The sequence below is a fragment of the Amphiura filiformis genome, chromosome 4 (assembly GCF_039555335.1).
Source record: "Amphiura filiformis chromosome 4, Afil_fr2py, whole genome shotgun sequence".
Classification (NCBI taxonomy): Eukaryota; Metazoa; Echinodermata; class Ophiuroidea; order Amphilepidida; family Amphiuridae; genus Amphiura; species Amphiura filiformis.
The window spans coordinates 53,862,742-53,890,354 of NC_092631.1; the positions used below are offsets into that span (position 1 = coordinate 53,862,742).

The 27,613-nt window shown below is 37.1% G+C and overlaps 1 protein-coding gene across 1 annotated transcript; it reads left to right on the plus strand.

Moving 5' to 3' along the window:
* Positions 1-11: 11 nt before the first annotated feature.
* On the plus strand, positions 12-27,613 carry LOC140151069 (uncharacterized). Its single transcript, XM_072173268.1, has 10 exons — positions 12-149; positions 10,672-10,716; positions 11,443-11,720; positions 12,164-12,440; positions 14,436-14,579; positions 14,888-15,040; positions 15,547-15,729; positions 16,837-17,034; positions 18,782-18,976; positions 19,563-27,613. The coding sequence occupies exons 2-10, from the start codon at positions 10,701-10,703 to the stop codon at positions 27,611-27,613; spliced, it is 9,495 nt and encodes a 3,164-aa protein (XP_072029369.1). The 5' UTR covers positions 12-149; positions 10,672-10,700.

The following is a 27,613-nucleotide window of genomic DNA, read 5'->3' on the forward strand; positions in this document are numbered from 1 at the left end:
AGCTTTACATAGCGGATTGGGGAATTCCCAGCCAGAAAAATACTGCGAAATAGAATCCTGTGACTCTCCTGGTCGTGACTCGTCGTAAATCTTCAGCATGTTTGGACATAAAAATGTACATCCATCATTTCCTTGAACGTCTACCTGGGGTAAGATATTTTTTCATTTTTTTTGTTGTGAACAATCATGAACAAAAAATGCAGTCCTGAATGTCAATGACATAGGGCCTGCACTTTGGCTCGACATTTGAAAGGGGTGTGAATTCATTTTTGGATACGCCCCTATTATAATTAGGTACACATTCCCTATATGTATATACATGTACCACATGTAGTAAATCTGTCTGCTTTGTCTGCATTGTGCCGTTCTTAAGCAAATAGTTAAACACGATTTCATCAAACATTATAACAATAGCTCTTTTACAGTGTGCAATCATCCCGGGCAATAATTGGGCAATAATAGAGGATGTGCGTGAAATTATTGATTGGCTCCATACAAAGGATTTGAACCGGTGTCCTTCACCGTAATCATGGCGCAATGCAGTGCATTCAATCAAACGTTGTCGTCAACCTATTTGATCGTATAGTGCATTTGTTATGTGTGTGAGGCGAGCTGTCGCGGTAGATTGCAATAGCTTGTAATCATGGTTTTGTTGAATGAATTTGAGTACTCCGCCATATTTACAGTATGATACGTCATAATCTAGGTGATTATTTGCATTGGATGTCTTGAATACGCTGGCGAAGTTGTGTAATAATCGGATTAATGCTATAACAGTAGGTGAATACAAGTTTTGAATATATCGCGTTGCAAAGCCCCATTCATTTTTAATGAAAAAAATTATCAAAAAAACAAAGAAAACGGCAGTATCGACGAAGTTGATGCCCCATATAAATACATGTAGCTAATTTATATATACTGTCAGTATATAAATTACAGATTCACGTAAATGCATTATTTTGTCTTAAATAGGCCTACTCGGCTTTCGGCTGAACCACTATAGCAGAAGATACCAAATTGATGTTTTATGACCTTTGAAATTCTTTTTGTTGCGAGTGACATGGTCAGTTCAATTCACGCTGAGTGTCCTTGACAGGTTTGACTCTGCTTCAGTGGTCATGAAAGAATTCAAAAGATAACCTCTGCCCCAACAATCCCAAGCAATTGTCTGAAACTGCTCTTCGGATGATGTATCATAAGAACAGGCCCTCGAAATCCGCGGTAACGCGGCCGCGCCGTTCCCAGAAAAAAAATTGGAGGTCACAGAAAAAAAAATTCGGAAAAAAAAAAAAAAAAAAAAAAAATCGATATTTTTTTTTTTTTATTTTTTATTTTTTTTTTTTTCCCCTACCCTTACACAAACTCTTACCCACCCTCAAACCTTACTGCATGTATTCAAACCACCCAAGACCAACTAACCTTTAACATAACCCAAAACCCTTGACCTTACCCCCAAAAGGGAATTAGGGTAGAAATTGATTTCACCTGAAAGAGACAGAAAATCTGCCCTGTATTTAATGTTTTTAAATGCATTGCATGAATGTGTTTATAACGTTTTAATTAATTTAAATTTGCCTCATTTCAATTTTCATGGAAATTGTTATTTTTATTGCTAACAAAATAAAAGAGAAACCTTTCACATAATTTTGGAAATTTGAAAAAATTTCTAAAATTCTGGAAATACAAAAAAAATTACATTTAAGTGCAAAAGCTTTTTTCTTCTGGGTAAGAACTTTTTCCTTACATGCAACAGCTTTTTTATTGCATGGTAGAAATTTGATAAATAGGTCATCATATACAAACTGCATGCATGGACCTATTTATCAAATTTCTAACCTGCAAGAAAAAGGCTGTTGCATGCAAGAAAAAAATTCTTACCCAGAAGAAAAAAGCTTATGCACTTTTATGACACTTTTTTGTATTTTCAGAATTTTAGATTTTTCCCCATAAAATGTAGCGTATTTTACACATTACTCTTATTATCATACAATGCATTCTTCATGCACATTAGTACCCCCCGCACGAGGGCCCCCTCCCACATACCCGAAGAGGGGGTGTCAAAAATTTTATGAATCATTGTTTTTATATTGTGCATTATATATATCAATTTCAGCCATGTAGGCCATGTTATTAGGCAAAGAAAAAACTTTGAAGAATGCCTCTCATGTACAAAAGTATAGGAAACTGAAGTTGAACATTTAAAACCACTTTTTTAGGATGAAGGAAGCATTTTTTCAAAAATGTCTGAAACAGGCCAAGAATTACTGTAACATAGATATATGCATTTTTTATGTCACAAATGGCCTCTTTTGGGGTGCTAAATCTGCTCAAATCGCCTGGGCTCGACTGCCCCCTCGACCCCCGCAGGGGCTCTGCCTCCTCGACCCACATGGATAATATTCTCGACCCACATGGAATATATTCCCTTATTTGCCAAATACAATATTTTAACTCTTGCAGACACCTACAAACTTGAATTGGGGGTATTTATGTACAAGTACAGTAATAATGAATTACCGGGCGTGTTTGATGGCTTCTTTACACTACGTTCCAATATTCATAATTACCAAACGAGAAACGCAGATAAATTCAACTTAATGAAGAACAACAAAACATTTACTGACCATGCCATTCGTACTGCTGGTCCAATATTATGGAATTCATTGCCAAATTCAATAAAAACGGCAAATTCATTGAAACATTTCCGTAAGATATATAAACGTGACTTGATCTCAAAATATGATTAATTCTTGAGCATTGTGTTTCTCGTTTGTTTGTTATGCTTTGTTTTGTTTTTTACTTTTTTGATGGTAACATTTCTTTGTTAAGGGGTGACTTCCTCTGGCCTTATTGGCCTTCTGGTCATCCCCTCCATAATTCGTTTGTTTGATATTGCCTTTGTTTTTTAAAATATATACTGTGTGATTTCATGTGAATTATGGGAAAATAAAATATCTTGTATCTTGTATCTTGTATCTTGAAAAAAATCTTGTATCTAAAATATCTTGTTATTTCAGAGTTTTTTTTATCAAAGCTCACTCTCGTGCCTGATTTCTTACTTTAAAAAGTCTAAAATCCATGAGCTTTTTAGGCTTTTTGAGCCCCTGGACCCCAACCATTAAGGGCGGCGACAAAGGCGCTCGCAAATTTCTAGAAAATTTTAAGCAACATAGTTTAAGTTCCCAGACAGGAAATATTTTTCCTATGCCCTGCATAAGAACTCAGTCGTCAAATGATGATAGTCATATAATGACCAAAAGAGTATTACTGACTATATCATTGAAGACTGAGACTAGTACAAAATCTGAATTTTGATGATTTTTACGATCGTCCGGATGAAAAAACCACTGAATGGGCCATTAGTACCTCCTCTCCTTACCCTGGCAATATGAATAAAAGAAAAATAAAGAAAAAAATTAAATAAAACAAGAAAAAAAAGTCAAAGAAAAGAAACAATAAAAGAAAAACAAATATGAAAAGTTCGAACAATATTTGGTTTATAAAATTAATGTGACCGTGATGAGGCTCGAACTCACCACCTTCAGATTTAAAGTTCGAGCGCTCGTGTACCAAATTCTGATGCCTTTCCAAGTGAGCTAGATGCTCCTGAGATACTGAAATAAAAATAAAATAATACACTGTATACCTGCTTGTGTCGGTAATTGATTTGCTCTAATTCCATAATGGTACAGTGCAACAGAGCAAAAATGCCCAAAATTTAAAAGCTATATAATTTATGAACAATATACACTACACATAAAAATACTAATACAAGGGAATTTCAACATAAGAATCCAAACAATTAAGTACCAACATGCACAGCTTTGTCCTTATATCACATTTGGGTTTTTAACAAAATGTTATCAAACCTCTACTGTGATTGGCAGCTGATAATGGCCATCCATTCAGCAAGTGGCTACTAACTGACCTTGACAGGCTTGAATGAGCACTGTCAATCTGCTACAAAACCATCACACTCTACATGTAGGACCTGGTCACTCCCTGAGTGTGTTTATAGTGAGACAATCTTTCCGTTATTTAGCTAAACTACCGCGTAGTCTAGATTTGCAATGGTTAGTAAAACATAAACAAATATAGACTGCGTGGCAGTCCAACTAAATACCGCATAATCTGGCTCACTATAAACACGCCCATAATCTACAGAGAGCGCAGTACTTTGACAATGGAGTGAAATTATTGATTAGGTGCGGATTTTAAAAGTACAGCTTCTATGCGTGTATAGCAAAAAATTGGAATGTTTGGAATCATGTAACTAAAATACTAAATGCATTCTGCAAAATATGCTCTGACCAATATATAAAGCATTTCATTAGCTTTAATTTGACATATTGTTTGACATGTTTGGAATTATGGTAAATCATTAAATAAAATATTTATTAAATAATCAATTATGTCAATTAATTAAAAATTTAATGCAAATATGCATATTTTCTCTGAAGGATTTGACAAGAGCCATCTTTCTTGTAAGTTTGCGTCCCGTTATAGTTGCAGAAAAAATACGCGTGCAGGACACACATACGCACCTCCCACACACACACACACCCAGGGGATCGTACCGTTCTACAATCGTATAACATTCATTGGCGCTAGTAGTAAATTCCAATTTTCTTTGCTTTACCTCACTTGCTCGGCTCAAAAATTAAAGGGGGACATATCTGACAGCATGAATAATACGTTGATCGTAGTCCGAATAATCAGTCCCAGAACCAGTGGCGTAGCGTGGGTCATCTGATTGGGGGCACCGACCATGATGGGGCGCGACCGGTCTGATTGGGGGCACAAGCCATTTTTGGCAATTTTCCTATGGGATTTTTAAAATTTTGCAATCGATTGGGGGTGCAGGCACGTGCCCCCCATGCCCCTATGACGCTACGCCAATGCCCAGAACAAAATATAAATTTCTGACATGATCGTGCTCTGGGTCTGAACTGTTTCCGTTTGAAATCTTGATGGCAAATTGGACAAAAGAAGCACATGGTTCTACTTGACCTCCTGAAACTTCCGGGCATTCCGGGAGGGGTCAATCAAGGTCACATGGGGTCAAATTTTCAGAGTGCTCCAACTATGCCAAGTAATATATCAAAATACTCGTATGGTCATGAGGATTCCAAAATGTATAGTTTGTTATCGTCAGACCTTTCTACAGTACGACAGCAACTTTGTGACCTCTTTTGTTCGACAGAAAATTTATACGGGTTGGTGAACACGGGTCACGTAACACAATGTTGAAATTTTAGCCGGCAAACGCTTTTTATCAAAATAGCTCCAGAAATGGAAATCACGGGTCGTATATTGCTCCATTTATGTACCCTGACCACAGATAAGATATCAAACATTTGTGTAAAGCAACAAATAACGTGTAAAAGTTGAATTAAATGGGAAAAAAGAAGCTTGAACATGCATTTCACGAACACAAAAATGTTCATATCATCCAGCAAGAAAAAGCGCCGGAATCAAAAATGGGTGTCATGTTATAGCTTGCCTGAAAATTTCATCACTTTAGGTTGGGGTAGGCCTATATTTCTAGTCGCATATTGAACATGTTGAAATGTTTATCTTTAAAGCGTGACTACTGTCACGCCATATATTGTACTGGGCGATGTTTTTCCTGCAAAGAAACTTTCATTGTCAATTGTCCATTGTTGGTTATTTAACTTGAAAATAATACTCCCAACGTTCAAACAATTTTAAAAGTCAGTTAATTCATTCCAGAAATAGAATACACGAGTGAGCCACTGAGTGGGAATAACATTGCTATTATTGTCACCCGAATTAATCATATCTCTGGTATGGCTTAGTGGTAAATACATGTATTTGGAAGTTCGATCTTGGTTCGAACCCCGCAAGCACCTCTCTTTGATTTTCGATTTGATTTTAACTCATATTTTTAAATCCTAGTTTTCATATTTTTATTAAAGCCATAGTATGTGACCGTACAGCACGAATGAGCCGTAAATGTCCTCAATTGTATTCTGAGTTACAGTGTAAAATGGGCATGAAGGTCGTATTCATAGGTACCTCAATTGGGTGCTACGTGTACCTCATTTAATGAGATACACGTAGCACCAAATTGAAATACCTATCGGCCCTAATTTGGTAAAACGACCTAACTCGAGATAGACTTTTATGCCTAATTAGGACTGTACTGAAAAAAGCTTAATAGCCTTCATGCTATTTCTTTTTTGCAAGTGTCCAGCTCAATATTGTGTTCCTAAAATGGGAGGTTTTCACCAAAGCAGGTCTAAATATTTTTCAGCAGAGCCTTAATTAGGTAAAACTTCTATCTTCGAGTTAGGTTGTTTTACCAAATTAGGGCCGCTATGAATATGACCTTCATGCCCATTTTACACTTTAACTCAGAATACAATTGAGGACATTTACGGCTCATTCGTGCTGTACGGTCACATATACGATTTCGGGCAAATTTGAAGTTTTGTTATTCCAAAAATTATAACAATATTTATAATATTAGTAAATAACTGTCAGGAAGGTTTTCACGTAACATTTGAAGCAGAAGTAGCGAGATAAAAATAAAAGAAAACACTTAATATCTTGACCGCTTAACTGTGGTGTTCTATGGGGGACTAGTCTTAATAAGTTAGTTGCTCTATCTGGACAACGAACTTGGCTGATTCCAATTAGGTGTAATCCGAGGTGTAAGTTAAAAATTACAAATATGCCAAAATATTAGGTTTTAAATTCGTGCATCTCATGATTTAATATGTATGCATAAAAGCTCATAAAATATGTTGCCGATAGGGAGGGTCTAGTCCAATTAAAAATCGTGAAAATCTGTGTTGACGTTCCTTTATTTGATAGGCCTATATTCTTGAACTTTTAAAATTACTTAAGTTTGACATGCTTTATTTGATTATTTCATATTGAAAGCTACTGAACTTAAATGCATTTTTTGTAAAAAGATATGAACTCGAATGTAGGATTAGGCTTAAACATGCGTTTCTGTGGCATCCACATCTCTCAAAATATTATTTTGTAATATTAATATTGGTATCTCAATTGTAAATTATATGGCTTTGCATTGTTACTAATTTATTACAAAATGGTTTTTTTCTATATCATGTTATTTATTTATATGTATGTGTGTTGAGATGAAAATAAAACTGAACTGAACTGAAATAAATCATGAAAAAAGTGGGCCTTCAAGCTGACATTCATTAGGCCTATATTATTAAAGACAAAAGGGAAGGAAAAAAGAAAAGAAAAAACGAACTGAAAAATTCCACATAATCGATAAAATAACACGGGAATCGAACTCACAACCTGCCGCACTGCACACCTTCGCTCTGTCCACAAGCCATCGCAACTTGTTCGGGCGAAGGGTATTCTTTTGCTATCTTATTTCTCGTTCAACATGTTCAAGGATCTCACTCAACAACAATCTTTTCAAAACTGCTTGTACTTCAGTTAAATGAGATGATACTACCTTCTTTGACGACTACAATATTTTGTTACACAATAGAGTATTTTGCATTTATAAAATATATAACAATAGACGTTTTTAATTGTTATATTAATCAATATAACATGTATAATAGATAGCGCCGGCTGGGATCCATTTAAGTGAAGCATCGTGACACTTGCAACGCATGCGCTTACGACGAGGACTCAAAGAACGCAACTTGTCAATCTACGACTAGGTTATTCCACCGCTCATTTTCGCTGAAATTTTAATATAAGCTGTGGTTAATTAATGTTTATCATAACAGAAAAGCATTAGACCGGCGTTTCCTCAAAGCTGTAGATATAACCATTTTTGTTATCGTGACATGCATTTTCTCTCATTTTTTAGGCTACTTCGCGCACCAAAAGCATTCATTTTTTCCAGAATAATTCAACTTTTACACGTTATTCGTTGCCTTATACTCATGTTTCATATCTTATCTATGGGCTCAATATGGAAATGAAGGGAGAAACGACTCGTGTATTCCATTTTTTTATGTTTTCTGAAAAACCGTACGTATTTGCCACCTGATTTTCAACATTGCGTTACGTAACAGCAGAGGTCACGCCTGTAAAAATTACCGGAAGTGAGCTAAGTTGCTGTCGTAGAGCGTGTTTATAGTGAGCCAGATTATCCGGTATTTAGCGTATAAGTACATCTTATACGGTATTGGTCGCCACTATAAACAGACCAATAGCGCTATTTGCCGCACATATTATACGGAACTGATATCCTTCGATATCGATGGATATTGCAGTACATTCATTCCGTATACGGCCACTATAAACAGACAGGGATTAACGATACCGTTATTCAAGGAAGTGGAGCAGGGTTATATAACTCTCTGAGCTCAAATTTGTCACTGTAATCACACATCACCTACAAAATGGTACGGTACTGTAGCAATTATGTTTAAAAAATAGGTCGGTATCGTTTCCACGGCAAACTATTTGAAACTGGCATCATATTTGTGTCTCCCACATTGCATTGCGGTGACCTCGAACACGCTGAGTTCAACCACCTCGGATTCAGAATAGCGCTATTGAGCTCTATTGATTGCCACTATAAACAGTCGAGATAACGGATAAGTCACATTCCATGTTAATCCCGTATGCGTATAAGAATAGCGTATAAATACCGTACACCACTATAAACACGCTCGTACTGAATAGGGTGCTTGCACGGAAGATCATAAGTTCAAATCATCCTCCAGATACGCTCCAGAAGACATATGCAAATGCATGGAGTACAATACCAATCACCTGTAAACTGGTATACGCTGGCGAAGTTACGTAATAAATCCGATTAACTACCATAGCAATAGGTGAAAACAATTTTGAACATATCGCGCTGCACTACAAGCAGATTGAACTAATCACCTGTGTATGTCTGCAATCATAGATTGAACACAATACTGGTCTTTTCAAAGATACTACTCTTACAGGTGCAAGTGATCAGCATGATATGGTTCAATGCAGAGGTACCGCGTGAAAGTATCAGTGCAGCGCGGTATATTCAAAAATTGTTTTCACCTATTGCTATGGTAGTTAATCCGATTATTACGTAACTTCGCCAGCGTATAGATCAAAGTAAATCTTTGTACTCCATGCATTAGCATATCTTATGGAGCTTGTCTGGAGGATGATTTGAACTAATGACCATTCGTGCAAGCACTCTATGTCATGATTTGACATAACTTTAGAAATATTTGAATAGGGCAACATGAGTAAATAATAAGAAAATAAACATCACGCCCTCGATGCAACTCGCATGTAATCGAAGGCCATAAAAGATAACCTGATAGCAATAGCTTGGCAAAAGCTATCTATAATCCGTTTCGAGTCCCTTCATACACAGTCCCTGGTCCGATGCATATACTGTGTGTATTGTCCCGTGTATAGTCAATGCAGTCAAGCAAACATGTATTACATCTTTGAAAAGGCTATAGTGTATCACAGGCATGTATTGAATGGCCAGTCATACAGGAATTAATCAACTTGCAGTGACTGGTTCCGTCTTTGTTACCACATGTCAGTCATCTATTGGTTTTTTGACCATCGTATCACAGTGATGGCCAATCACAGGCGAAGTAATCAAATAGCAGTGACTGTTGCCTTTGTTACCACATGTCAGTCATCTTGTGATTATTGGACCATGTAAACCTGCCAAAAACGAGCCAAAGTGCAGGCCCTATGTCATTCATGCATCTGCCCCCCCCCCACCGGGCGGGCAAAAACATAAAAAGGAGGGGCAGGCAGTAGCGTAGCCAGGATTTTAGTGTGAGGTCGCTCGTTCACGTAGCGAATGAGCGGTTCCGTAGATTGCATGGACGATCGGAGTGTCAGATCACCTCGGACAACGGTGTGAGGGGGGCAAAGCCAAAAGCCTGGCTACGTGGCAGGAAAAGGGGGAAGGCAAAAGGGTACACCCATCAAATGTGTGTCATCAGCCCTCAGATCGGCCCTCAGTCAGACTGTAGGAACCCATGGATTTGATCCATGTAACAAAAGGGTGGGGGCCAATGAATGTTTGGCAGGTCGAAAGGGGCAAGAGATTTTTGGCAGTAGGCCTATATTCATGGGGTATTTAAATAAAACATCCTAAAAACGACTAGGAAAACAGTATGGATATTAAAATGTAAAAATCCTATTCAATGTGCTTGCATGCATTTCTAATCTAATCTAAAACTTGCACTAATTAATTGGGCTTCCCAAAAATTTGGTTTAAGTTGTCAAAAGGGGGAGCAAGATCGATTTTTTTTAGCATTGTGAGAGGTGGGGAAGCAATTTTTGGCATGCCAAGAGGGGGCACGGCCCTGTAAGGTGCTAACACTTCAAAGTGTTCATAGTTCTGGTCGCTTGGGTTCACAGGCATGGAATCCTCCCTTACATCTAGCGATCAATGAGCTGAATAACACATAATCCAATTCAATGCACAAGCTCATACACATGTGGTTCTTTGATGTCAACTGCAAACAATAGATACCTTATCAATAATGAACGTTGGTCAAAAGACGAGCTTACTGAAGTGAAAAATTATGTACATGCAGAATCATCATTTATGCATATTGCCTTGAAAATCATAAAAAGCGATTGCTTGATGAACTCAAATGATTTTATTAGCGTCATCTATAAACCATATTTCAATATTTCAAAATGTTTTATGCTTTTCTTTATATCCCAATATAGGTGAAGTGACAAGCTTGAACCTGAATCCAATGGATATTTCAAAAGGTAAAACTGCCAAAGAATGATGTTATACAAGCTGTATCAAAATGAGTGATACCCATCGGTTTTGGTGTTTTGAGAAGCCTGCTTCTTCCAAATGCAACATAGGTTCCTCTTGGAATGGCCAGAATGTATGGTTTAAACCTTTTGTGGCATAAAATCTTAACAAATATTGGTGGATGTGTTGCATTTTGATCATGCAGTTTGTCATTAACCCCCACACCACCCAGGTGTCGACTCCAGACAACAAGGTCCAAATTTTCCTTAAAAATGTAAAAATTTCAGAATTGTACATTTTCATGACCATATCAGGAATCAGCATGGAAAATGCATTAAAATTAATATAGATAAGCCTAATATTGGTTCAGTGGTTCTTGAGATAACTCTTGATATTTTGAGAAAATATTCAAAACTTGTACTTTTTATGTTGTAGCCAATGACCATCATGCAAAGTATCAAATGCTTGCCATCAAACTCAATGTTGACAAATGTTTTAACATCTAAAATGATAATCCTTGTTAAAACATGGATTAACATTTCAGATGACCAAAAGTGGTATTTAAGATTTTCTATCATCCCAGATAGAAGTTAAAACATAATTATGTGAATGTGCCTTTAATGATTGATGATCTTAAATTGCTTGTATAAAAACTTTGAAACATAATGATTGGTGTATAATGTTAGGATTGCTTCACCAAACAATCTTACAAAGCCTTTATTTTTGTGATACAGGTGCAAAGCAGCTGGACTTTGTCCAGTTCAACAGCTTACTAGAGAGACTCCAACAAACCTGGATTGATCAGCAGGTGTCTCAGAGCCAAGTGGTCAAATCTTTGGAAGACAATTGCAAGAAGCTCAATTTAGCTTTCCATGGCAAGACCCCAGCTGATGGCAACTGTTTTTTCAATGCCATCTCTGACCAACTGAACCTTCTTGGCTTACCTCATCAAAGTCCTTGGGAAATCAGACAGTCTGTGGTAGAATTCTTGAGAAGGAATCCTTCTATTCAGGTACTTATTTCTGCCTACTTTTTGCATATTATTTAAAAATACAATGCTAGGTTACCCTGCTCTGTGAAAAAATACAATCTAGTTTTTATATGCATTCATTTTGGGCCATGAAAATAAAATGTTTGTCTCCGAAACATTTGGTACAAAAATCCACTATGCAGGATTTTTTTAATTGCATTGTTGGTCCTTTTTTTTCTTTTCTTTTTTGCCGCTTTGTGGCCAAATTGTCAATTTCTTAAAGAATGTTTTATGTTTATGACCTTACTCTAGAAATTTTGCAAAAGTGTTTCCAACACCAGTTCAGTGTTTCAAAATGCATCTGCTCTCTCTTTCTTAGGAGATGTAATGTATTTATCCCTGTATTTATTTGCATGAAGATTATCACACTGCTTAATCTAGCTGAGGACTCACATTACATTTACCAAATTTCTTTTTATCTTCAGGCTCAAGATGGTACCATTGACTTCCAAGCAATCCACCCTGATTGGGAAAGATACTGTACATCTATAGCAAGAGATGGTGAATGGGCTGATCACATTGTCATCACTGCCACTGCCCATCTATTGCAGAGAGAAATTGTGATAGTCACAAGTTCTCCACAAGGAGTGGACAGCGCTGAACCTTTTATAAGGATTTCTTGTAACCAAGACCCGTCATCAATTGAGCCATTACTGCTGGGACATGTGTGGGAATGTCACTACCAAAGCTTAATGAGAACTGGTATGTTAATTGGTTTGAAAAATTTTCATCGATTTTACCCAAATTACAAAGAGATGTTTTAGCTTGCTACTGAGGAATACCATTGTATATGGTTACATCACCAATGCTATGTTCAGACAATTCTAACACATAATGTATACATATTCGAATACATTCGTAGATTTACCATGTACAGGGGAAGTTACCCATGTTTGGAAGACTACAATATTTAAGAAAAATGAAAAACACAATTTTGGAACTGTCTATAGCTGTATAAAAATCCGGGGTGGGGGGTTCACTCAACTTAAATTCTGTTAGGGGTGTGCGTGGCTCAGAGCGCTGCATTTTTGGAATTAAGAACCGATTTTTGGACAAAATAGGGACTTAATGAACTGAAATTTCAACTTTTTTGGGGGGTCTAGTGAATTTTATATACCTCATATATAGATTCCTGTCATCTGATTGGTTGAAAGTGCAGTCATTGAATTAACTATGCCCATAAAATGAACTATGGACGGTCCATGGAAATGAACTATGGACCGGTCATGTGCGTCATGATCAAACTGCGCGTTTTTCCCAGCGTAAAATGATATTACGCACGTGTTAATGTTTTCAAGCGTTACAATTACGCAGAAATCGCAGATTGTAATCTGTGTGCCGTTCGCATTGAAACTATTAATTTCTCTTCCCAAAATTGATGATTTTAACCAAACAGATGACAAGAATCTTAAGATTTGGTATATAAAACAAATATTGACTGCTTTTTATTCGGGGCATGGTTAAAATTATAGGCCCAAGGTGATCTCAAAACCATGACTATGCCCCGGAGAGCAGTCAATATTTGTATAATATATTCTAGGTTGCGGAACTAAAAAATTCCAAATTTGAGTGAAAGAACTAGAATTGTCAGAGTTTGATGCTCAAAGATCTGGAGCATGATCCAAATGTGGGTCTTAAGGAACTGCCGGAGAGCCTGAAAATGGGATTCTTGACTGCTGCACATACCTGTACTACATTTACATGTGAGTGACTCCTCAGGATAAGAATGTGTTCATCCCTTGTCTACAATATCATTTTGCTATGTTCTGTGATCATGTGTCCAATTCATAATAATACTTCACAGAAGTGTCATAAAGTTAACTATACTTATTTGTCACAAAACGATTCTGTCTGTGATACAACCAGAAGTAGTCAAATTATATTCAGAATAAAATTTTGGCATATTGTTGCTTATTTCATTGACAAAGATTATAAAATGATAAAAAAATATTAATACGATATTAATAATATGTTGATGGGGAACATTTTTTACTAGCCTGTTGGGCCAAGAACTTTTTTAATTTCAAAATAACGGCCCTGATGTTTGGATTATCACACAAATCTGAAAGAATTCTTATCATCCAACTGGGTGCATGGACACTTTTAAAGTTTACCCTTAGCATGAAAGTTCTTCTGTGTTGGTAGACTTCATAATTAATTATTTAAACTTATGATCTCAACACCAAATTGAGACATTCCTCACTTTTTTGGTCACAACTATTGACTGCGATGTAAAGTGATTTCTTCCTTTTGAAGTATCTAGTGTCCCGGTCAAGGATTTTGACGAGGACGCTAGATACTTGACCGGGTGTGAAGGAGTCACTTAACATCAGAGTCAAGCAACCATCCCTCAACTGGGGTGGGGCCAATACAAATTACCAAGAGTGTATGACCGAATTTTGGGGTCAAATGTCCAAAAGGTCACTGATCCCGAACTGGGGTTGCCAGTCTCCAGATGAAGGTCAAAGTTGTGACCAAAAATTTGAGGTAAGTCTTTATCTTGTGTTGAGATCATAAGAAATACTTAATTAAAAAGTTTACCCTTGCTCAAACAGCAGAGTTACTGTCAGGTCACAGGGTTGTTGGCAGGTGTTAAGCTATAACCCTGTTTATGTATATAAATGCATTAATGTATAATTATTGTCTGTATAGTTTAACTCACTTCATTCAATCTTGATATTTTCATTTTTTTTTCAGACATAGATATAGAATCTTGTAACTCTGTAAGTCCTGTTGGGATGATGTCATCTAGTCGTGTCCATATGAAGGAACCATCCTCTCCCATAGCTATCGATGAACAACCAGTTTCACTTACAGCATTAGCCCCTCCAGGGACACAAGGTAATGAAAGAAAAGGGGTTCACACTTATGTTTACTCATGGGCCATGGAGGGCCAAACCGGGGGCCAAACACATTTCACAAATCTATGTTTGAGAGCCAAATACACCTTCTTTGCTATAGTAACTGTACATTTCAGAGCAGTTCAAGAGCCAACTGTCATTGGTCAGCGGGCTGGGTCTGGCGCCGCATAGACCATCTATTGAGAACCCCTGTGCTAGAAAAGAATAAGAAAGTGATCTGAATAGCCAGAACAAAATAGCAGAATTGAATTGAAACATGAAGTAGTTCTACATTTTCATACTTTTTAGGTAAAGACACGAATACAGCATCTATTAACTGTCCAAGTCCTGTTGGTGGTGTTATGTCATCAAGTCCTGTGCATCAGAAGGAATTAGCCTCACCTATAGATGAACAAGCAGTATCACAGATTCATTCAATATCAGCCCCTCCAGGGACACAAGGTAATGAATAGAATAGAATAAAATAGAAATATGGGTGTAGCCCAGTGGGTACATATCCTCACAGGGCATGAGGTGCACATGCCCTACCAATGAAAGTGAAAAGTTTGAAAAATCCCATTAAAAATTGCTAAAAGACTACCAGTGACCCCTCAATCAGGCTTTGTGCTCCCCAATCAAGTGACTTGCACTATGCTTCTGCTGTATTCAGTGTAGCAGTAGTCAGAACAGGGTAGTACAGAGCAGGAGAGAAGAAAAATAATAATAAATCATGTTATTCTGTCGCATAGACCGTGGTGTGCTGTATAAAACTTACAACTGCAGATGTCTTAAATAACTTACATAAATAATCAACACTCCTCTTCATATCTAAAATTTAAGGCTAAGGAATTTGTTAGAACTCACACATAACAAGATAAGGAAGGTATTACCTTAAGGAATGCAATAATAGAAACATTCCTTACTCTATAGAACTGATTTATCAAAATGTTTTATATTAACATCCACAGGATTATCAGACTTATCAGAACTTCTATCACTACAAGATATCTTCAAGGACCAACAAGACAAGCAACCTGATGATAGAGGAATAAACATGTATGTGAACAACCCAAGTCTGATGAAAAACCAAACTGTAATAACTGGAGATCACATTCATGTGGATCAACAGAACATTTATTTGCTTGAAACTGGTAAGAATATTGCTAAAGTAGGGACCTCTTTGACATTAAATTAATAATAATACAAGATATTTCTAAATGCTTAAAGTGCTAGTGCATGCAAGAAATCCTGTTAGCTTAGTGCTATTATACAGAAAAACATAAAATTACATGAACTTAATGGATATAAATTATATATCCTACATTACAAACTTCAGCTACTGTTTCCCCAAAACAATATTTTTAAAAGTGACTGAAATATTCACAAATCTCATGGTAATGAAAGAATATAATATTCAACCAGTATTAATGTTCTTATACTTTCTGTAATTAGGGTAGTTGGGCCAACAAAATCCATTATCCAAAGGAAGATGCGCATTACAAATGTTGATATAAAATTGAATCGATTGAGCCAATATTTATTGGTCAAGCTATGAGTTTGGCAAGCTATGATATTGGATGAGACGTAGTCAAGTCCAATATTTTAAAACTCATAGCTCGACCAAATGAACAAAGTCCCTATAGTTTGTATTGAATGAGGTTTCTTGATTCTTTATGAAGGCCAGTTGTTTTGCCCCTATGTAACAGATGATGCACGACATACAACAGAGTTTATTATGTGAATGATATTACAACTGTGCTTTGAAAAATATATCGTAGCAGATATAGAGTGTGCATAGCAATATCATCTTATGCACTTAATAGAGTGATTCTTACAGGTAAGTTTTGATTTTTATAATGGGTGCTCCAAGTGGCATCATATACACCCATACTAAGGTATCCACAGAGTATTTGGGTATATATTTACCCGTAGTACTCATGGCGGGGCAAATCTGTCGCCATTTTGTTTGTGCGTAACTTGAGTGGGGTAAAAAGTTATGCACGCTTTGTGCGTATGTGAAAATGGCTAATATTATGGACAACCTGAAACAGATGAGGCGGATTTGTGCTGGGTCTGTTCAGTCATTTGTATTAATTTATGGCTTTCTGACATTCCTAGGGATATTCTTAGGTCATGCCAACAAACTATTGAATTGAGGAAATACGTCTGTACCATTAAATAGGATACATTTAGAGTCAGAACAAGTTTAATTAAGCGGGCGTTTTATTGTTGTTTGGTTGTGTTTCATATGTTTGAAGGTATGAATCAGAGGATAACAGCAAAGCCAAACCCAGTTGAGAAGGTGGACATGAAAGTACCAGTGAACCTCATGTTACAGCAGCAACAGCAGTTACAGCAGCAGCCTCTACAGCTGCAACAGCAGCCCTGTCAGCAACAGCCAATAAGTACCCATGGAGAAGGGTCTGCATTGATGCCAGTTATAAGAGGATCACAAGGTATATCTACACAAATGCTACATATTTCTCTTTAATCATGTACTTGCAATACTCTTCATATATTTATTAAATACTAGAGTGTGCGGTTCTCTGTTTTCACAGTTTTCAGTGATGCTGTGAATATTTCAGGTGCTCACAAATATTTGTTGTAAAAAAGATGGCAGAATGCCCCTTTAAATATCGTTTGCCAGATTTGCCAGCTACACGTTATGTGTTTGAAGGTTATTCTATTTAAATGATGTAACAAATATTTTTCTGCGTAAAAATGTTTTGTAATTGAGTTAAAAAATGCACTAAGTCTTGTAATTGAGTTAAAAAAAGGCATTTGCTGGCAAAATGCTTGAAGGTGTTCTATGATGTCAAGAATATTTTGTTGTGAAAAAAATGTTTTGTTTTGTTTTGTTTTAATCTAAGAAGAAAGAAAGGTAGTAAAATCCCCAATAAAAATGTGGTTTTTTTTAATTTAAAAAGAAAAGTAGAAAAAATCCCCAGTGTTTTATGCATCACTATGCCCCCACAATAAAGAAAACAAAAATGGAACCAATCCAGTGTACAGAGTAAAGAATGTTCAAAATAAAATGTCACATTGCATGTAGCCCAGGAATACACATGTTGTTTGTTTACATTTGGACTCAAGTATATGTAAAACCAATTTGAGTGGAAGCAGGCATTCTCACATCTGATCTTGAGAGAGGCTATAATTTTGTCAAGACTTTGAAGATAGTTATTGAAGTAACATTCTTATTGGTGACAGAAAATAGAATTTAAGAAGAAAAGTAGAAAATATCCCCAGTGTTTTGTGCATCACTATGCCCCCACAATAAAGAAACCAAGAATGGAACCACAGAGAAAAGAATGTTCAAAAAAATTTTTTTTAATGTCACAATGCATGTACCCCCCAGGAATGCACATGTTGTTGTTTGTTTACACGTGGACTCAAGTATATGTAAAAAACAATTTGATTGGAAGCAGGCATTCTCACATTATCTGATATTAAGATTGCCTATAATTTAGTCAAGACTTTTGAAGATTTGGTTATTGAAGTGGCATTCTTATTGGTGACAGAAAATACAACTCTCTGATGAATGGTACATGTATTTACCTTGACTAGTCCCAAAACCCTAAGAATTCAAGTTCCAAGATATATTCACTGACTTAAATTGTGTTTGCCAATCTTCTCACTCATGGTGTTTTGCTTTTTAAGTATAGTAACCTCATAAAACCAAACCAACATTTCACTCTATTTCAAAGAATTGTCTCATTTCGTCTCATTTCACAACACTTTACTAAGATTTTACTTTATTATCCCCCTGGCTTTAGCCATGAGAGGGATATTGCGATAGTGTATTCCATCTGTATGGGTGTGTATGTAGGGGTGGGGGTGTATGTGTGTTCCATTTTGGTTAGGTTTTGCCTTCCGCCTATTTTCTCGGAGACTAGGGGCCGCACGTTCCTCAAACTTGGTGGGTGGGTGCATCTTGACCCGAGACAGAACTGGTTTGTATTGGTTAGTGGGTCAAGGTCACTGAGATCATCTAGGGGTCATCTGAGGTCAAATTAGTAAAAACTGTCGTAAGGGCATGAAACTTGGTGGGTACAGTCAACATTTTAAAGCCAAATTTTTGGAAGGTCATTTTGAGGTCATCAGGGGTCATCTGAGGTACAAGTTTGCTGACCGCTCAGCCAGGGGGATCACATACATGGTTCGAGAACCGCCTATTTTTATCATTTATTTTCACATTTCCAGATCCATATGAATTAGCAGAGTTACGGTCTGCAGTCCAAGATGCCATACAACATACAACTAGCAACTCATCTAAAGGCCAACAAGATCACATTGTAATTGTGAACAAACCTACCATTGTAAAGGGAGGTGTGACACAAGTTACTGGTGATCAATACAGTATTGGCCAACAGAGTACCTATATGCACAAAGAAACAGGTAAGAAATTATTACCCATCTTTCTGATGAGGATTATCAAGTGCAGCAAGACTCAAATTTAGGCTTATTTTGTCTCAAATACAGATATTTATGTTGTCCAAAGGAGTGATCCAATATGACAGGATGGGGTAGGGGTGTGTGTGTGGGGGGGGTGTTGGGGCCAATGTGTGTGTTGGTGTAGTTCACAATATGCAAACATATAAAGGCTTAATATTTCTAACTGGTGGCCATTAAGTCTACAGTCAGTAGTATTTAAAAATTGTTGCCGCTTTGATAACACCCGATTATTTAATTATATAGACCGTGTCACATGTATGACACGTGCGGGAAACCACCCAAACTGTGGAATAAAGTAATTACAATTAAATTCTTCGCTGTGTGTACTTCCTTCAACACATCCCTGTATAGCAATAGCCTTATACATTCATGGCTCAGACCATATTTTTAGCTGCACTATGTATGATGTTCACTACCCATGTCTTCAGACAACTTATTTGTGACTACTATTTTTGAATAAATCGGAATATTTAACTTAAAGAATGTCAGATAATATTGTACTTTATCTGTCAATAATATTTTCTTCTAGATTTGGAAGAAGAAACCACAAAGTGGAGAGGAAGGCTTGTGAAGAAATACAGTCAGGACAGAAGCAGGATAAGGTTTGGCAAAAGTACCAGAGCAGTAGCTGATACTGATGATATATTTGTAGATCTTATGCTTAAAAAATATAAAGAAATGCCCAAGTCAAAAAATAAAGAACATGTGCATGATATATTTAGTGGGTCTCAGTATAAGTCAAGTAGTGAAAAAAGTGAAGTTGATGTTGATTTGAAACTTGAATCACATGAGGATTTATTAAGTTTGAAAGACAAAAAGGGTGGTGATGTTAGTCATGTACTGTTATATGGGCCTGCTGGAACTGGTAAAACAACACTAATATCAAGAATGGCCTATACGTGGGCTATACAGGCAAGTACATCCGCTGAGTCAGCACATAACTTATCAAGGAAAAGAAAATCAAATTGGAGTGAATTTGAACTTGTTTTTGTATTAGATATTCGAAGATTCAAATCAGAAGATTGTCTTGAACAAGTAATACAAAAACAGCTCTTGCCTGGTGTAACAGTAGAACATATAGCCAATGTCATGAGTAAGTTAGGACCAAAATGTCTCATCATGTTAGATGGTTATGATGAAAAACAGAAAGATGTAGATGAGAACATTATGAATAGTCCACTTCTGTCAGAATGTTTTGTTATAGTCACAATGAGACCTCATGTGCTCGGCGAATTTTGTTGCCAGCCAGGTAAGTCTGATTATGTACAAGTTGAAGTGTCTGGATTTAGTCCAGAAAATGTTAACAAATACATCCACAATTTTTTCAAGAGGACAACAAATCCAAGAAGGGCATTTGTTCTGATTCAGAAATTGGAGACCACACCCATATTCAAATCCCTGTCCTCATTTCCTATACTACTTGTAATGATGTGTCTTCTGTGGGAAGATTCGCAAAGACCAGATATCCCTTATAAGACTATGACAGGGTTGTACCAACAAGCTGTGGTGTATCTTAATAAGCCATTCCAACAAACCCATAGAGGAGGTATGACCAGTAAGGCCATTGATGATGTTCTTATCAAACTTGGCAAACCTGCTTACAAAGCTCTTTGTGAAAGTAGTTTACAAATCAGTGGTGATAAGTTTGAAGACCAAGAAGCACTTGAGCAGTCCTTTGAGATTGGATTGACCACTCGTGAAGAAGGAGACCTCATAGGTGAGGTGTATGTGTCCTTCATTCACAAAACCTTTCAAGAGTTTTGTGCAGCTAAATATCTGGCTAGCCTGGCAGAAACAGATCCTGCTGCTTTTAATGCTCACTTACAGACTATAGATGAACATGTTTATTTTGATCTGCAGTATTTGCTGCAGTTTTGTTGTGGTCTGAAAACTTTAACTGCCAAAGCCGTTGTATCACATGTTGCCAGCTTGAAATATCTGCACGCTTTGTTCTTCATTTTGGTGTTGATGTATGAAGCTGAACATTGCTGTAAGGCAAAGGACACCTCTTGGTTAAATACAGAATTAACTCCGTTAGTAGGAAGTTCCCTCCATATGGGTACCGACCTCCATGGTAATGATGGTAATGATGTGGTCTTTGCTTTCTTTTACTTTATCAATTCTGAATTGTTTGGTAGACATAAGTGGTTGCAAGAGATTATGGAATTTAAGTTGTACAAGTATGATAGTGAATTGAGTCTAAGAAATCTGGTAAGAGCTTTACAGTGTATGCCATCAGTTGAATACATTGACCTTCGCAAGGTTGAAATTGTCAATGATGATGGTGATGCTATCCATTGTAAACTTGGGCACATCAGTCAAGTATGTATTTCTGATACCCATGTTGATGTTGACACTGTTTTAAGCTTACTTATCTGCTTTCAATCAGTAGACAAATTAATCATCAGGAAAATCAGTTTAATAGGAAAAGTGGAGTCAAGTAAAATAACATCACAGAAATATCCAAGTGTAAGAAAACTTGAGGTTGGCAATGTGTCTTGCCCTGGGGATTTCTTTGATGTCAATGCTGAGAGTCTGTTCAAGTTCCTCAGGTACCTTCCATACCTTGAAGTTATTTCATTAGTTAGCTTAAGAGTCTCTGGTTCATTAGAGTGTTTTGCCTCAGTTCCCAACATAGGCTATAGAAAGATCTTTATAGGCTATGTAACAATCAGCGCAAGTGTATTTGAAAGGTTATTTTGCTGCAAGAGTGCTATACTTGAAAATGTTGTGCTTGATAATGTCACTATAACTGGCATCTATCCTCACCTGTCACTATCATGTGGACATTTCAAATATGGCCATCTCTTCCGAAGATTAGATCAAAGCAAAAATGAGAAAAACCCATCCAAATTGCTGAAATTGTCTTGTGTTTCCTCCTCCTCAATGTCACCTTTAGACCCCGAGCTTCCAGATACAAATATTGTTCCAACAAGAAATATTTCTTTCATCCCACCTACATATTTTGAAGAGATCTCACTGAGCAATATTGCTCTTGTTAATGACATGAGTACCACTATGACAGAGCACTGTGCTTCATGTGTATATACAAATTGTCATACACAGATCGACAATACAGAACCTGATATCTCCATTGCAGATACTACTGAATATGTCAAGCTGCCAAGAAAGTTAGATGTTCAGGGACCGTTTAACCATTTTCTTACGCTGACGGCATTGAACACGTTCATTAGATTTCTACAGTCAGTAGAAAGTATCCGATTATGTGAAGTTAATCTTGCAGATAATTTGGATGATGGATCTGACATGATGTGTAGGTCTGTCAAAAGGTTACAGATAGACACGTTTTCTCTCATACCTGTTGCAATGACAGGCAAGATAGATAGAAGTATCTTGGGAAATTATTCAAGTAATAAAATGTCAAATGAGCGCCAAAGCGCTTTTCGCTTTGGAAGCCAGCTTGCTCACAAAGAGACCAACAAACTAGAGTTTCCACCAGTTGACATCAGTGCTTTGATGAAATTCCTTCATTGCATGCCATCATTAACTACAGTCAAGCTTGTAGGCTGCACAGGAATAACAGGTGAATTGAAGAAAAGCGTTCAGAAGTCATTAGAGTTCCTTGGTGAATTTATCCTTCATTCCAAATCACGCTACACAATTGATGTACCAGCTCATACAATGCTGAGATTACTTGGTTGTATGCCATCAGTCAGAACAGTTAATCTTAGCAATGTTGTATGGACAGATGGAATCAATGAAATAGTAGTTGCAGGTTGTCTGGCACTCAAGGAATTCATTATGTCTGCTGGTTCCATGAGTATAGTAACACTAGTAAATGCTTTGCATCTCATGCCTTCAGTAGAAATTGTGAACTTGTCACGTATACAGCTGACAGGGAAGCTGGAAAATGTCTCAAAGCTATCATGTAATTCTATGAAGGAATTTCACCTGATATGTGACAGTGAAATCTATTCTCAAGATATGATGCAATTACTGAGCGGGATGCCTAAACTGACATTACTAAGACTATGTGCCATATTTGTTGGGGAAATATATGTGCCCGTGCCATTTTCATTGAAAGCACTACAGAAGTTTGAAATTGGGGGTTCTCTTAGTGCCAAAGCCATCATGGTCTTGCTCTCATGTATGCCATCAGTAACAACTGTAAATCTAGGGATGTTTCTAACTTTGGGGCCATTGAGAATTACAGGGGATGGTACCAGAGACATATACCCTGTGTGCAAGTGTGCAAAGAATATCACTTTGTTTCTATCCACAAGTTCAAGCAAGTTGATATCATTGTTGGCTTGTTTTCCATCACTTACAAGACTTGTGGCAATTGATATTCATCTTGAAGATGAAGATGATGTCATAATGAAGCAACAATGTATGGCAGTCAAGGACTTATACATCACAGGATCATTTAGTATTAGAACATTGGCAAGACTGATGGATTGTATGCCAGCACTGAATGTTTTACAGATTGGGTTCATGAATATGGTGGGTGAGTGTGACTTCACATTATCACCAATATGTAGAGAACTTACAGTATTACGGATGATAGCACATGATAGTGCTGTGAGTTCTGACACATTAACAAGGTTACTAGGTTTTATGCCATCAGTAGAAACAGTACAGCTTCATTGCAAGGAGGTTACCAGTGGGGTTAATGATAGTAATGTACCTTTGTATGAATCACTCACTGATTTTGAATTGTCTTCAAATTCCGACCATTGCAGCTGCAAAGTAGAAGCTTTTGTAGTGATTAACCTATTTCGTCACATGCCTTCATTGAGAAGTGTTCAATGTAGAAATGTTGAAATCACAGGTGATGTTAATGCTGATATGCAAGGTTCACTGTGTCCTGCTCTCAGTTTGTTCCAATTGAGTGGTTCTGTTACTTTGAAGACTTTAGTCATGTTGCTGGAATGTTTACCATCCACGGCAAAGGTGAAACTAGATGAGATGAAGCTGACAGATGATGCTTTAGGTAAGGACATTGGTGAAAGAATAATACCGATATCTATATTATCATTGTGTGGAGCATTAAAGAAATACGAACAAAATGTGTTCATGTTCAAAATTAATGCAAGTTCAATGATCAAATTTCTTGGGTGTATGCCTTTAGTAACATCAGTAAGACTAGACAAAGTTGAGTTGATTGAAGACATTGTTGCAATTGCTGCACCAAAGTGTGCATCATTAAAGCATTTCCAAATAGGAGGCTCATTAAGTGGCAATACATTAGTGAGATTATTGAGCTGCATGCCAGCTGTAGAAAGAGTTGACCTTTTGAAGGTAGATTTGACAGATGAGGTAGATAGCATGACACCACCATTATGTACAGAACTCTTAGGGTTTTCACTGGTTGGTACTTCAAGCATTAGAACTTTGAAGAAATTACTAAGTTGTATGCCATCAGTGAAAACATTCTGTTTTGCCAGAGTTGACATATGTTTCTTGGATCCCAGAGCATACATGTTCCCAAGACATTGTCCAAACATGTTAAGATTAGGAGGACAGGTAGATCTAAAAGAGATTCCTAAGATTTTAGGCAACATTCCATTGAATAGTGAGCTACAGTTTGAAGATGTTACTGGCATTGGTGAAATAGTGACGAAAATATCACCAACTGCAAATCTGTTGAAATTGCAGATTAGAAACTCAACTGTAAGTGCTGCTTTGTTGACATACATCATGGATTGTATGCAAGCAGACAAAGTTAGCTTTGATATTTTAGGGAGAGAAAGTACTAATCAAGACCAAACACTTGCACATTCTACAAGCGGAAGTTTGATGATCAGTGGTACATTGTCCGCCAGTGCAATGGTTGCTATATTAGATGGTATTCCATCAGTTACTCATCTAATACTCAATCCAGTTAAGTTAATTGGTGAAGTTGATAGCAGTGTATTACCAGTATGTGGGGATATAGAACATATTTGCATTTCAGGTTTGTGGCGAGAAAATGTATTGATCAGAATAATCCACTGCATGCCATACTCCACTGATGTGCAGATTTACTTTTCACATGACAGATTACCAAATGGGTGTAACTCATTAATGGCAAACTCAATGTTGACTATGCTTGCAGGTCTTCCATCAGTTAGAAGAGTTCAGTTTGACAGCCTTGACCTTCAAGGCGATATTGACAGTAGAGCAGGCCATAGTAAGTTTGAGATGCTCAAACAATTTCAGATATCAGGTCAAGCAAGGTCAGATACAGTTGTGAAATTACTTCAGTATATGCCTTCATTGGAAACACTTATACTGAAGAGTGTGGTACTAGAGGAAGCTACGGGTCTGATATTGCAATGTAAATCGCTCAACACATTTGTTTTGGAAGGTCAGATGAGTGTCAGTGTTCTGATGCAATTAATTTGTTGTATGCCATCAGTAACGCTAGTGAAAATTGATTTGAACATTTCTCTAAGTGTCCATATCAATAAGCTATTGCAATTACTAAGCTACTTGTTTGTAATAAGACACTTGATTCTGAAGGTTGGTAGAGTTACAGGTGATTTGGACAGTAGACTATTACCATCATGTAAGTCTCTGGAGAAACTTGAAATGACCAGATGTAGATGGATAACAAATGCCAATACATTCCTGCGATTTATTGGCTGTATGCCTTCAGTTACTGTAATTAAACTCAGTGAAATATTTCAAATAGTAGATGATGCCTCAGATGAGTTGTCATTACCATTATTACAAGAACTTGCTGCATTCACAATTTCAGGATCACTGAGTATCAACTCCTTATTTCAACTTGTGAGCTGTATGCCATCTCTGAAACAGATTGTCCTTGATCTTGTTACGCTGACAGGAGAGGCTCAGAACAGAGAGTCGATAGTTTGCAGTAAAGTCAAAGAGATCGTAATGGGAAAGTTATGTAATGACAGACCCTCATCAAGACAGTGTTTGCTCATTAATATTAACACAATGATAGTACTGCTGGGATGTATGCCTTCTCTAACTAAAGTAACCTTGAATGCTGAGTTGAAAGGGGAGCTTCAGCAAAACATACCACCTTTGATGTCAATCAAGGATTTGAAGACAACAGGAAGGCCATTGAATGTCAGTACATTGATGGATATGTTGCACTGTATGCCACTGCTATCAACATTACACCTTGCTCCTTCTGAGCTGTTTGGTGAAGTAGATGGAAGCAAGTTGCCCTCATGCAAAGCACTGAAGAAGTTTGATATATTGTCTTGTGATATCAGTAGCAACACATTTATCAGGATACTTGAATGTATGCCAGTTGTTGAAACAATCAAAATGGCTGGTGTGAAAATGTCCGGTATGATTAATGTGCCATTACCCATGTGTAATTCAGTCACTGAATATTACCTGAATGGTACGTTGAATGCTGACACCTTGCTGAAGCTGTTGTCTGTCGCACCATCTGTTGAAAAGGTGACATTGAATAGAGTTGATGTTAATGGTAATGCAGATGCATCAGTTATCTTGAAACTAGATTGCTTGAAAGACATAACCATTACAGAGTGTGACATTGACGTTCAAACTTTGAAATCTATGTTGTGCCAACAAAAAGATCTCAAATCTCTCACTTATGTTAAGTCACTTACTCACACCTCCCACAATAACTTTCAGTCCTTCTTTGATCAGGTTTATCACAAACAACAGCTTCCAGAAGAGACAATGTATCTAGCATTACCCTTAGATTGTTGCCTTGAGGTCCTTAATGTGAAACTAAGTTCAAATGTAAATGCAACTTATATCAAAGGGTTTGAAGGGGTACTTCCATCATTGCAAGAATTTCATTTTTCAGGAGGCCATAACATTGGGTACTTACTTGCCTCTTTGAAAGAGGTAGGTCAGAAATGTTTAGCATCAAGTAGTGGCACTGAATATGAAGGTTTACCTCTTGTGTGCATTGATATAGCCTCTTGTGATGTAGGTGATAATATTGGCTTTCTTAATCAAGCATCTCGGTACCTACCTTCTCTCAGACATTTACTGGTACGGAATTGCAAGCTGAATGAGGAACACTTTCAGACAATGAGTGAATCATTTTCTGCTCATCAACTGGAAGAACTTGATCTGTCAGAAAATACAGGAGTTATGGCTATGCTTGGAGAGGGTTGTGAATATCTTAGCATTCTGAGGGTTTTGAAGCTGGTGAACACTGGCCTGACAGATGAGAGTGTGATTCAACTTCCCATGTCAACTTTAGTCAAACTGAGAGTACTGGATTTGTCAAATAACCAGCTCAGTTCAGAAGCTGCATTGGCTGTTGCAGAGTGGTTAAGAAGAAATTGCTGTCCATTATTGGAACATCTTAGTCTGCAACAGAATGAAATGGCCTCTTATGGTGCATGTGCTCTTGCTCAGGTTTTCAAATATATTCCTTATTTGAAGACATTCCTCCTTGATCAAAACCTTGGTGTTGGTGGCAGTGCTTGTGGTATTTTTGAAATATTTCAAAACTTGAAGCATCTTCCACATCTTGAGGTACTAGGGCTTGAGGGCATAGCTTTAGATGTTGGAAGTTGCATTCATATTCCTTTGCTTTCTGAGTCTTTGCACTATGCTGGTAATTGGAATCGGAATATGTGTCGCCTTCAAGTTGTCAGAGCTGGTAATATTTAA

Coding starts and splice junctions, on each gene's coding strand:
- LOC140151069 (XM_072173268.1), top strand. Junction 14,580..14,887: donor AGCCCCTCCAGGGACACAAG/GTAATGAAAGAA, acceptor CATACTTTTTAG/GTAAAGACACGAATACAGCA. Junction 15,041..15,546: donor AGCCCCTCCAGGGACACAAG/GTAATGAATAGA, acceptor TAACATCCACAG/GATTATCAGACTTATCAGAA.